The 12,303-nt window shown below is 51.2% G+C and overlaps 1 protein-coding gene across 4 annotated transcripts in view; it reads left to right on the forward strand.

Annotated features, from left to right (window-relative positions):
• The window catches only part of MYT1L (myelin transcription factor 1 like), a 133,782-nt gene that overhangs the window by 61,924 nt on the left and 59,555 nt on the right, over window positions 1-12,303 (forward strand). For all 4 annotated transcript variants that reach the window (XM_068974014.1, XM_068974015.1, XM_068974012.1 and 1 more), the window contains exons 12-14: window positions 1,917-2,150; window positions 4,719-4,840; window positions 5,718-5,786. In XM_068974014.1, coding sequence (XP_068830115.1) covers window positions 1,917-2,150; window positions 4,719-4,840; window positions 5,718-5,786 — 425 coding nt within the window. The remainder of the gene's footprint in view (window positions 1-1,916; window positions 2,151-4,718; window positions 4,841-5,717; window positions 5,787-12,303) is intronic.

Consider the following 12,303-nt stretch of genomic DNA (forward strand, 5'->3'; position numbering starts at 1 on the left):
TTGCGCCCCGGCCCTTAATCAGCGGAGGGTGTGCAGCGCCGCGGGCGGGCTGGACCGCGCCCTCCAGCCCAGAGCTGGGGAACAAAGAAAGGGCAAAACTCCCGTTTCCCCGCCGGCTCCCAGCCAAGCAATTACAGTCAGCTTCCATTAGTTCAGAGCGCCGCAGATGCCAAAGCGGTGAGCAGGGCCAGGGCGGGTCCTCGTGACCGGCTCCCGGCAGGAGAGGGAGTCGCTCGGCCCCGCCGCGCCCGGAGCTGCCCAGAGAGGCCGCCAGGCGGCCAGGGGCCCGGGCGCGAGCGCGTCCTGCCCACGCCGGCGAGCGGGCGGCTCTCGTCTCCAGAACAAAGGGCCGCCCGGTCACCCAGCGCCGCTGGGCACGCTCCTGAGCACACCACACTGACCGTAGTTGTTAGAAATAGGTGTGATTTGTGTGAATGGAGAAAGGTCAGTAATTTTATGTCTTGCAAATGCTTTCTTCTCTATTAATATTTTTATTCCTGGATTTTGGAGGAGTGTCAGGGGCATGCAATTTCCATGGTGATCAGGGCTGCTAAAACGCCAGGCTGCCATGGAGGAAATTCTGTGGCAAGGGGAAAACAAAAGACAGTGGCCCCTTCGATTTTTTTTTCGCTTTATTAAATATAAACTAAGACCGAGGGAATTACAGTCCGACATGGTGAAGGCTGTATTAGTCTGAAAGCTGGAAACCAGAGGTGCACTGTGGCAAGGAGGGTTCAGGCAGCATAGTGCGCTGGGATTCACCCCGTAACAGCGCGGAGGCTGGTGCCAGGCACCATCCCTCTGCTGTGGCATCCTGAGGAAAGAGACGCCAGACCTCTGAGTAGGCAGCGGCGTTCACGCCAGCTCTGACATCAAACTGCTCAAGAGAGTATGACTCTTTGAGGGAGAAAAAATGGAGGATTGTCGGGGGTATTTTGATTTTTCTTTCCTCTGTCCTCCATCTGCCCTTCCCTCCTCTCCCCATTCCCGAGAGGAGGATTCTCAGGGATTCTTGATCTGTTTAAAGCATCAAAAAAAAAAAAAAAAGAAAGAAAGAAAGAAAAGAAAGCCCTCACCCTCTTCTGCTTTTGTAAAGCTGGGTAACTAAACTGCAGGTTTGCTGACCCTTAAGCAGGTCAGCCGCGATCACGGCTGTGGAAGCGTGTTGTACTGTGATTGCACATTTCCCTGCCTTAAAATAGAAAATCCTCTTTCTCACATATGATAAGGTTTTGTGTTGGAAAGTAAGTTCTGTGTGTGGGGCTTTGTCTTGATTTGTTCACTACTGTATTCCCAGAGCCTGTACCTGATAGGACTCAATTTGATCCCCCCCCCCAAAGAAAACAAAAACAAAAAAAGGAAGTAAATTATAGTTCCTCTCCTCCATCCCTCTAAATTCTTGTATTTTCTTCATCTCCAAGTCTGGGAGTATTAGCATCAGTGAAACTAAAGGAGAATTTTAAATCTGTGTACATTTTTACGTATATATGTATAATTTGTACACACATCTAATTCTGATCTCTTAAGAGGTTTTTGAACTGTGATAGACTTGAAGTCAGGCATTTGTTTTTCTTCTGGTGCGGCTTATTTCTAAAAGCAGAGACATATTAGGGAAAACAGATACAGATCTATGATAGTTAAGTGAGAGAGAGATGATAGATTAGTGGATAAGAGGCAAGAGAGAGTGAGAGGTGGTCCGTAGATAAGCGGAAAGATGGATGCCCTGTGCACCTGCCAGCCAGTTTCAAGCTTTCGCAGCGCGGGGAGCAGGACCGATGCGGGGACCGCTTCTCTCACCTGGGGAGCTTTTGCACGTGAGGCTGCCCTGAGGCATCTGAGGCTTGGATTCTGTCCTGGCGAAAGGGCTGTGGTCTGGAGGGAGATGCGCGTGGTCAGCTTGTCCTTCCATCTCGCAGAACCCTGACATGGAGGTGGATGAGAACGGGACCCTGGACCTGAGCATGAACAAGCAGCGGCCGCGGGAAGGCTGCTGCCCGATCCTGACGCCCCTGGAGCCCATGTCCCCCCAGCAGGCAGTGGTGAGCAGCCGGTGCTTCCAGCTGAGTGAAGGGGACTGCTGGGACCTGCCCGTGGACTACACCAAGATGAAGCCCCGTAGGATGGACGAGGACGAGTCCAAAGAGATGACCGTACGTCCCCTTCGTGGACCCCTGCCCACCCAGCCCACCAAGCGGGCACCACTGAGGGAAAATGCCCTGGGTGCACGCCTGAGCAAAAATGGTCTTTTCCCTTTAAATATGACTTTTAGCTGACTGGAGCTTAGAAGACATTTTTGGTTAACCCAGGAGAGGTTTGGGAGTAACAGTGATGAGAGCAAAACAAACCATTGACTCCTTTGAACGATGAATTTTATTTTCCAGCAAGTGTGTTTTGTTGCAAATGACTTCTCTAAGAAAATGTGCGAACAGCTTACTGATTCATTTTTCTGGGTGATAAATTGATAGAATGCAGGGTTTTCCTTGCAGGTAAGGAATTATAAGGAGACTCTTAAATGCTTACATGTTTAATTCTGTGTTGCTAATTCGCTAGCTCCTTGAAGCTAGGGACAGGGAAGTGAAAGTGAAAGTCACTCAGTCGTGTCTGACTCTTTGTGACCCCGTGGACTGCAGCCCACCAGGCTCCTCTGTCCATGGAATTCTCCAGGGCAGAACACTGGAGTGAGTAGCCATTTCCTTCTTCAGGGAATCTTCCCAACCCAGGGATCGAACCCAGGCCTCCCACATTGCTGGCGGCTTCTTTACCCCCTGGGCCCCCAGGGAAGGACGGGGTCTGTTCTCCAAAACACCCAAAATATGCAGAAGAGCGCCCTGGAGCCTAGAATGAATTATCTCTGTGCAGTCACCCAAATCTTTGCTGACTACAGCGTCACCACAACACCTATGTCAAGAATGTATTTTTGAAGTAGTTACAATTTTCAAATTCAAATTATTAAAATTGTTACAGTTTTCTTTAGGCTAAGAAAGTAAATGAAAAAAGAATTGTTATTAGACTGACTTTTTATCCAGTGTTCAATTCTGAAAGTTATGACATCTCCTTTATTCCCTGAAAAATGAAAATTCTTTTTGAACACAATAGGGAGACCACCATCAAAGCGATAGCATCTTACAGAAACAGAGGTGGAGTAATAGGAAGCATTAGCCACTTGTAGGAATTGTCAGGGAAGGTGCCTGTTTATAAGGCCGTTGCATCTGAAGCCATTGTGTTTATTCTTCAAATTGATTTAAGTATCCAGGAGAATAGAATCTGAGTGGCAAGCTAAATTCCAAAGGACTTTTTCTTTCCTACAATGTTAAATCGTTACTACCAAATAAGGCATAGTAGTTGAATCTCCGAATTTATTTTAATTAAAATTAAGCCCCCGTAAAGACAGCAGCTTTGCCCTCGTCAAGTGTCACACAAGGGAAACCCTGCACTCAGGAAACACGTTTGCTGAACATCGCCACCTATAGGAATTTTTAGGTTACTGCAAAGGGCCCCTCTTAGCCAAAGAATATTCTATTTAAAAAATTTTGTTTTAATGCTGCCTAACTAAGGTCCGTCTAGTCAAGGCTATGGTTTTTCCTGTGGTCATGTATGGATGTGAGAGTTGGACTGTGAAGAAGGCTGAGCGCCGAAGAATTGATGCTTTTGAACTGTGGTGTTGGAGAAGACTCTTGAGAGTCCCTTGGACTGCAAGGAGAACCAATCAGTCCATTCTGAAGGAGATCAGCCCTGGGATTTCTTTGGAAGGAATGATGCTAAAGCTGAAGCTCCAGTACTTTGGCCACCTCATGCGAAGAGCTGACTCATTGGAAAAGACTCTGATGCTGGGAGGGATTGGGGGCAGGAGGAGAAGGGGACAACCGAGGATGAGATGGCTGGATGGCATCACTGACTCGATGGACGTGAGTCTGAGTGAACTCCAGGAGATGGTGATGGACAGGGAGGCCTGGCGTGCTGTGATTCATGTGGTCGCAAAGAGTCGGACACGACTGAGCGACTGAACTGAACTGAACTGAACTGAACATGGGGTCACTAAGAGTTGGACATGATTGAGCGACTTCAGTTTCACTTTTAACTTTCATGCATTGGAGAAGGAAATGGCAACCCACTCCAGTGTTCTTGCCTGGAGAATCCCAGGGGCGGGGGAGCCTGGTGGGCTGACGTCTATGGGGTCACACAGAGTCGGACACGACTGAAGCGACTTAGCAGCAGCAGCAGCAGCAGTAATTTAAACTCACAGCATCAGTCTGTGTTGGTCTCCCCTTGCCTTGGGACTTAAAGCATGTGGAATACTTCCACAGTGTAGAACACTCAGCAGAGATTGCAGGCGCCCCCGGTATCTTGGCGTGTGAAGCTTAAGCTCTGCCTGTCGGTGTTGGGTACAGTGCTGTAGGCCTTGAACGCAGCGAGCAAGGTCCACTGAGCAGCTGGTTTGGCTGCCCGGCCGCCCCTCTGCCCCTCCTGTCCGCGCAGCTGCAGGGATCAGGATTTCCGCACTGAACTAGGGGCTCAGAGCAGGTGGTGAGAAGCAAGTGCCGCGTGGGCCAGAGATGCTCTTTGGATGGAACTGGGTTTGCATCCTCGCAGCGAGAGTGTGTTGTGATGTGAAGGGTGAGGTTGGGACGGGGCGGGGCGCGGGGGCCGGGGGTGGGACGCAGCCTCCGGTCTGTGTGTCCAGTGTCTTCTGTGGCCCTGAAGCTGTGTTTCACCCGCAGCCAGAAGACTTGGACCCCTTCCAGGAGGCCCTCGAAGAAAGAAGGTACCCAGGGGAGGTGACCATCCCGAGCCCCAAGCCCAAGTACCCCCCATGCAAGGAGAGCAAGAAAGACCTGATAACGTAAGCACGGCGCGCGGCGGGACGGTCGCTCCCCCGAGCCCCTCCTCCGGCTCACCTCTACCCGGGTCTGTATCTGCCTTGCCGTCTGAGCATGCGACACGCACAGCGCGCAGATGTCCCCAGGGGCCAGGCGGGCGGGCGGCAGGCCAGCCGTGGACGCTTGTTCTGAGCGCTGCTCTGTGCTATGGAGGCGCCATTTCCATGTGACCCCGTGCATCTGCAGCTTGGCTCCAGGCAGCTTAAACCCCGTGCAGACATTGCAGCTAAACTGGAAACAATGAAACTTTTTTCAAGTTTTTTTTTTTTTTTTTTGGGGAAACATGCTTACTACTTTGGCTGTTTTTGTTTTTGTTTGGTGGCAGATGTCCAACACCAAGGTGTGATGGGAGTGGTCATGTGACTGGTAATTACGCCTCACATAGAAGGTGTGCCTTCATTTTTCTCATGGTGGATTCTGTCTTTTCAATTTATTGTTTTCAGCTTACCTCAACAATGCTGTCCCAGTACAAACGTTGACTTCTGTGTCACCCCTTTAAGTGCTGTATGCTGACCTTCAAAAGCATGCTGATCGACATGTTCGATAAAGTCTTTTATCTCAAAGCAAGCTACCTAAATTTGTAATATGATTTACAGACATTGAGACCAAAGAGCCCAAATATTTGAATCTTACTTTTCAAATGGTTTCTGCAAAGACATGCTTCCTTAAATTTCTATGGAAACATGAATTAGTTCATTGCACCAACAAAATTCAATGTACAGCACTTTCCCCATCGCTTTTCTGCATTCAACCTTTTGATTTCAGTTTTGTGTTGTGTCTGTTGGGGACGCACGCTGGGCCTCGGGGCTTCTCACCGGACTCTCCTGGCCTGTCTTACAGTCTGTCGGGCTGCCCGCTGGCTGACAAAAGCATTCGAAGTATGCTGGCCACCAGCTCACAAGAACTCAAGTAAGATTTAACGAAAATCCTCTCTTTCTGAAATCTGTTCACTTAGTGGTAACAAAAGGGGTGTGTCGTTTGCAAAGAAACATGTGTTTACCAAGCCACCTGTGTGCACCAGCACCTCAACTCAGCACTCGTGAACATTCTTGAGGATTCTGGTCACCTGTGTGGGCAATCCAGCTGCCTTTTCCCTCTCGTTTACCTCTAGCTTTTTCATATCGCATCCTTTCCATCTTGAATTTCCTAAAGCATAGATATTTTCTCTCCAGACATGCATGCCCGTGGAAGGGGAGTTTTACAGTGTTACCCAGACTTTAAGGAAGTGATTGTCATGTGAAAAGTCAGAAGCTGATTTTTTTAAAAGTCAGTGCTTAATATGATCATTTTTAGGATGGATATTTAAATAGGATGAATAATTGAACCCCACCATGATCCTAGCTAATTCCTTCAGGGCATTGTGGTCCTAGCTACAGACGCTCATCAGGGCAGCCATAACCCCGCTAAGGCTTCACCAGCACTCACAGCGTGGCCCCCTCTCCTCTGCACCTGTAACTGTCTCTGGGTTTTCAGCGTGGGTCTGGTGAGCCGCATCCACACCGCCAGACTAAGTGTTCTCTTCTCTGTGTCTCTGTAGATGTGAGTAGGTAGATGGGCGTATTCACATTCAGCTCCTAGGCAGGTTTTAGAAGAAGTCAGGCCAAGCCCCAGCCCGTGTATTAAGACCTGCTGTCATCTATTTGGAACGGACATTTGAGTATCTGTCAGGAGAACAAGGGCAAGACGAGCTTTCCACAACCTGATGAGAACCAAGATTCTCCAGTCATCGTTTTTAATTACCTAGCCTTTTATAAAAATCATCACGTCAAATTGCTTGGCTTCCATTTCATTTGGAAAGGGCTTTCCTTCTGATGCAGAGAAAATTCTGCTTTCAGACCCCGTTGGGCTCCCTCCCCCAGGACCCCACCCCACGACAGAGCAGGGCATCGGTCCGCGGGGTGCAGGCCCTGTTTCACTCCGTGTCGTTTCTTACAGGACCCCTGTCCAGGGCCCTAGCGCCATAGGCCACCTGCTCATGTTCAGTGACCTCCTGAACTAGCCCTCCCACCACCAGACCCTGGAGTTCTCTTCGTGGCGGCATGTAAACACCGGGAGGGCAGCCTCTTGCTTGACGGCTGTGCGGTCTGTAGCCGTCCACGCAGTGCCTGGCGGACACATAGCTTAGGACCTCAAATGGACAGCATTAGCAAGAACCATTCAGCCCGCTCTGTTAAGACCTCCTTTTCCGTGGTTTGAAACCATGTTCCCCTCACGATTGAAATGGGGTTAACCGTACTCGGACCTTGGCTAACACCGCGGCACACGGCGACTTCCATCTGCCTCTCGCTGAGGAGGGCGTCTCCAGTCCCAGCAGGCCAGCTGTAAACGGGACAGCCTGGGGACAGCTTCCTGGGAGCGCGGCTTCTCCTTGGTGGCCTCCAGCTGGAGACCTGAGCTGGCTTCCGGAGGGTCTGGCTCTCCTTGGTTTGCCCCCATGGCCTTTGGGCTTAGAAGGTCATGTCGATCTGAAGCTCCAGGGAGACCGGCCCCTCCTCCAGGGTGGGCACTTCCTTCTTGCCGCATCTCTCCTTGGAGGCCGGTGTGATATCCACACCGTCAGCATCTTCAGAGGGGGTCCACCCTTCACAGCCTCCTGTGCAGGGTGGACATCCCTTGCCCCCTCCCTGGCCCTCCCGGAGGGGAGGCCACAGGGGCCTTTCCTGCTTCCAGCTGTCTAAAAGCCTCCGTCACCTGTAACTTGTCTTTGCAGCAAGTAAATCCCGTTTCGACTGACCCTTTTCCCGGGAAATCCAAACTTGACAAGTTTTCTGAAATACCCTGTTTCACCTCCATGTCTACTATAAATAATCTGATATTTAGACAACCGTCTTTCACTTGATGGTGAGTCTTTCTCAGCTGAGGATGCCTTAGATTATGTCGTGGCTTTTTCTCGCTAATCTTTTAGAGGATGACGCTCCTCCATCTCTGGCTCTCCCTGCAGCCACGGAGGCTCTCCCTGCACGGAAGCAGAGATTAACCCTTTGAGGGTTTGCAGCTGCTTCCTCTAGAGTGATTCACGCTCGTGCCCCTTTACTAGCTTGTTCTTCCCACGCATATTTTCAGCGATCTGGTTGAATCTCGCCGCACAGCCCCTTACCTGGCTAAGAGCGTGTGAGTCAGTGTCGCCGCCTCTTCATACAGACACCTTTGGGTCTCAGTTGCCTCAGAATTTGTCCTGTCTTCTGCATCAGCCGAGAAACAGAAGCTTCTGAGAACGTTCCTCTTGTCACTTCTAACGTGGACTTTTGTTAGTTGGCTGTTAACAGGACATTCTTGATTGCAAACAGGCAACGAGTTTTGCCAGATGCACTCTGGGTCTTGGGTCACCCATCCTCTTGAACTTCGTGAGATGACACTTACCCAGAGCAGCGCACATGGGATAGTCTTAAGAAGAAGCCGATCATTTTGTCGACTTGTGTACAATATGTAAACTGAACGTGTATTAAAATGGCATGTGTCCGTGAATATCATTCAGACTCTGCAGCTATTGCTTTTTCGTCCCTGGTCCGTGGGCCATGGAGGGCAGGTCGGTGACCAGGCAGTGAGGCAGGTGATGGCCTGCGCGAGGTGGGCCGGAGGCAGGCGGGATTCCGCAGCCTCCCAGGCCGACGCTCACGGCCGGGCGTCCCCCACACCGCGCCGCCCTCCGTGAAAGGGCCCCTGACTGTGACAGAGTCTTTGAGACCCGGCAAGGGGAAAGAAGGGAGTGAAATCGTCCAAACAAACGTGATTTTTTTTTTGGTGAGAACTCCGCCTAATGTAAGTCAGCTCTGATGCTCAAGGGGAGGCTCTTCCCTAAAACTTTCCCTGGCTGAGATCACCTGAGCGTAGCCACAGAAGAGACCTCATAAATCACAGCACATCATCCTCAGGGCTTTGTTGTGTTTTGTTTTAAAGAAACCACATCCTCCCAGCAGGAAGTTCTTTTTCCTACTCCCCAGTGCAAGATCAGTGCTGACACGGGCATGATGTGAGTGTGTTAGCAGCTCTGTGACCAGTTTAAACTGAATCAAAGCTGATTCAAACCAGAAGCAATCATCTCTAGTAATGGGCCCCCAACTGGCTCCTGTTTACACTTGGAGTTGGGGGTACACATTAGACCCCCTTGTTGCGTGAGTCTTTGTCTTCCAGACCCAGGACCTCTGTGGTGTATGCACGTCCTGGCAGGAGAAGGAACTGTCGCCCTTGGTCCCCTTTCCTGCTGACCCTGAACTTGGACTCAGTCCTCGGGGGTGAGGGTGAGCCTTCCTCTTGGTCTCTGCCCTTCAAAACATCCTCGTGTGTTCTGTCCTTCTGAGGCACCTCCCTTGGGTATTTTCACCTTAGACATAGGAATTTTAATCATGTACGTCACATAACATTGTTTTTTAAAACCTGGTTACATTTATTTAAATTGAAGATTAGAATTCTAAACTTGAGCCGAGATGCGACTTTTCTCTAACGGTTACTTGTTGCTAGAACTTTCAAGGATTTCCTCATCAGCTGTGGATGTCGTGCAGGTGTTGGGAAGTTACTGGCCGGGACCAAGCAGAGCCTCGGCCCCTAGCTCCCGATGTTCTGGGTACAGGAAGTTCACTCACCTTCACCACAGGCTGAGTTTTGAGAAACGGTCCTCATTTCTAGCACCTCCCACCCCCTTGGTCCCCAGCAGTGTTTCCAGGGAACCTTGTGAATCACTCCTGCTGTGGACTCGAACCATGGCCTGCACAGAGGGTGTGTGCCTGTGTGGAAGGAGGCACGGGACCCCCGGACAGCCAGCTCCCCTCAGCAGAGGTCGTCCTGAGGCTTCAGCTCTCACGTTGGAGGAGACAGGGAGCACCCCTCGGACACCCTTCTTTCAGTTAGAAAATCATTTTATTCTGCAACAGCAGAGCCAGCTGAGTGCCTCACTGCATGCATGAGGGTCTGTACGGAGCTGGCCTCAGGCCCCTGGGGTCACATCAAACCACAGACAAGACCCACCAGGACCCCGTGAGCCCGGTGCGCCCTGAGATTTGCAGGGCTCCCCGCCCATAGCAGTACCGTGGATGGTGGAACAGGCCCCCTACACCCTGTGAGAAGGGGGAGAATTGGGCCCACCTTGCAGGTGTGGAAACTGAGGCTGGGTGGTCGGCGGCTCAGTAAGTGGCTCAATTGCCTTTTCCACACTTCATGCTGCCTTTTCAAAATTAGTAACCCTGTACTGGGTCTGGCTTTGGATGAAGAATTAAAGGTTTGTGCTTAACTGCGTGGACATCCAAGCTCTGACTTTCTTCTTTCTTCGGAAGGTTTCAGCTTTAGAGCTCATGCAGTTTTCTCACGACCCACAAGGGGAACTAAACGGGTGTCTGGCCCATGAGGCTAAGCTCCCAGGTGGGGCCTGGCAGTGGCTGTGGGAGACTGTTCCTGGGGTCTTCTGTCATCCCCGGAGGGCCTCCCCCACTGTCTGTGTCCCTGCGTGTGTAGAAGGGTGATGAAGTCTGCGCGGCGGCATTCTTCTAAATATATCCTAAGAAACGCAGCTTGTTGTAGGTGCGTTGTGTTTCACCATAAGGAGGGCCAACTTAAAGTGTTTCACATGGGAAATGGAGGGGAGCGCAGTGTAGGGAAGCTACTGCAGTAAGAGGGCCTCAGGACAACTCCAGTTACACACAGGCATACACATACTCACACACTCACACAAATGAACACACACAAGTCTAATAGAGCAAAGCCGCCCTGCTCAGCTACAGGTCCCGGAGGAAGGCCGGGGCTGCTCTCTGTTTCCGGAGCAGACTGTCCCGGCCACAGTCAGCCCCGGAGGGCCTGTCCGGGGGTTGCTGGCCCCGTGGACCGGCGTAATGGGACTGTTTGCACTTACAACCAGAACTGACTACCCGTAAGAACTCACATGTTCTAAGAGCCTCCCTCCTGTTCCTTCTCTTTCTGATGGCTGCTGTTAGGCCCAGGTTACTAAGGGAGAGACCCAGTGGTTGGGTTTGGGATTATGTTTTAATCACCTTTAACCGTGCTCACGCGCAAGTCAACCGAAAACAAGGCGAAGCGAAGAAAGGAAGACAGAAAGGTGCTGCTGCGCCCTTCCTTCCCTCTATCCCAGGAGCCGCTCTTGCGGAAGCGCCTGGAGCCCCTCTGGCAGGGCCTGCGATGCAGTCTGGGGTGTGTGTGTGTTCTCCACCATCTGCCAGGTCTGGAGGCAGGTTACGAGGAAGGCTGCAGCTGAAAAACCAGGCTTAGGTTATCAAAGGAAGGCTCAGATGCAGCAGCAGACTCTGTGAAAACAAAGCACCGAGCGCTGCCTCTCCCGTCAGAGGCGTCAAGTCCTCATCTGTGAAATGGGCGCGTCTGGCGCCCGGCTCACTGTCGACGCTCAGTGATTGTCGTCACCACCGTGGCAGCACACACACGTCCCACAGTTCAGGGTAGACTGCTGGGTTTTCTGGCAACACTAAGCAGAAGGAAACTGCAAGCGCTAATTTAATGTTTACCAAATGACTTTGTGACCTCCTTGGAATAAGGAGTACTTCAGTTCACTCTGAACTCTTCTGAGCCTCCAGCTCTGGAGAGCTTTATAGCAGGTCCTTTAATTTCGAAAGAGAAATAAGGAGAGGAAAGACACTGCAGCAGTCACACCTGCTGGAATGCCTCGGGCGAGGGCTGTTGCAGATGGGGGTGCCCAAGGGCTGGGTTCTCCCTGCCCTGTTCCCGTGTGTGTGCACCTGTGCGTGGGTGCTGTGCACGTGTGTATACATGTGTGTGTGCACGAGCACATGTGTATTGTGTGCAGGGTTCACATGTACACGTGTATGTGTGAGCATGTGTGTGCCTGTATGTGTGTTCATGTGAACACATGCACATGTGTATATGTGTGAGCTCACATGTATATGTGTGAGCGTGTGAATGCATGTGTGCCTTGGGTGTGTGTGTGTGCGTGAGCATGTGTGTGTGTGTGTGAGTGTGGACATGTGTATGTGTGAGCAGGTGTACGCATGTGTGCCTGTGTGTCACGTGTGTACACGTGTGTGTGATCATGTATGCATCTGTGCAAGTGTGTGTGTGAGCATGTGTATGCATGTGTGCTTGTGTGTGTGTACATGTGTGTGTGAGCATGTGTATGCATGTGTGCCTGTGCATGTGTGGGTTGTACATGTGAACACGTGTGTGAGCATGTGTGCCTGTGCATGTGTGAGTGTGTACCTGTGACTGTGTGTTTGTGAGCATGTGTGCATCTGTGTGTGGGTGTGTGTGTATGCATGTGTGGATCTGTGCGTGCATGGGTGTGTACATGTGGACATGTGTGTGCCTGTGCATGTGTGGGTGTGCACATGTGTGTGCATGTGTGCATCTGTGTGTGTGGGTGTGTACATGTGAACATGTGTGTGCGTGAGCATGTGTGCATCTGAGTGTGAGCATGTGTGCATGTGTGCATCTGTGTGTGCATGGGTGTGTA

Source organism: Capricornis sumatraensis, chromosome 6 (assembly GCF_032405125.1).
Source record: "Capricornis sumatraensis isolate serow.1 chromosome 6, serow.2, whole genome shotgun sequence".
Taxonomy (NCBI): Eukaryota; Metazoa; Chordata; class Mammalia; order Artiodactyla; family Bovidae; genus Capricornis; species Capricornis sumatraensis.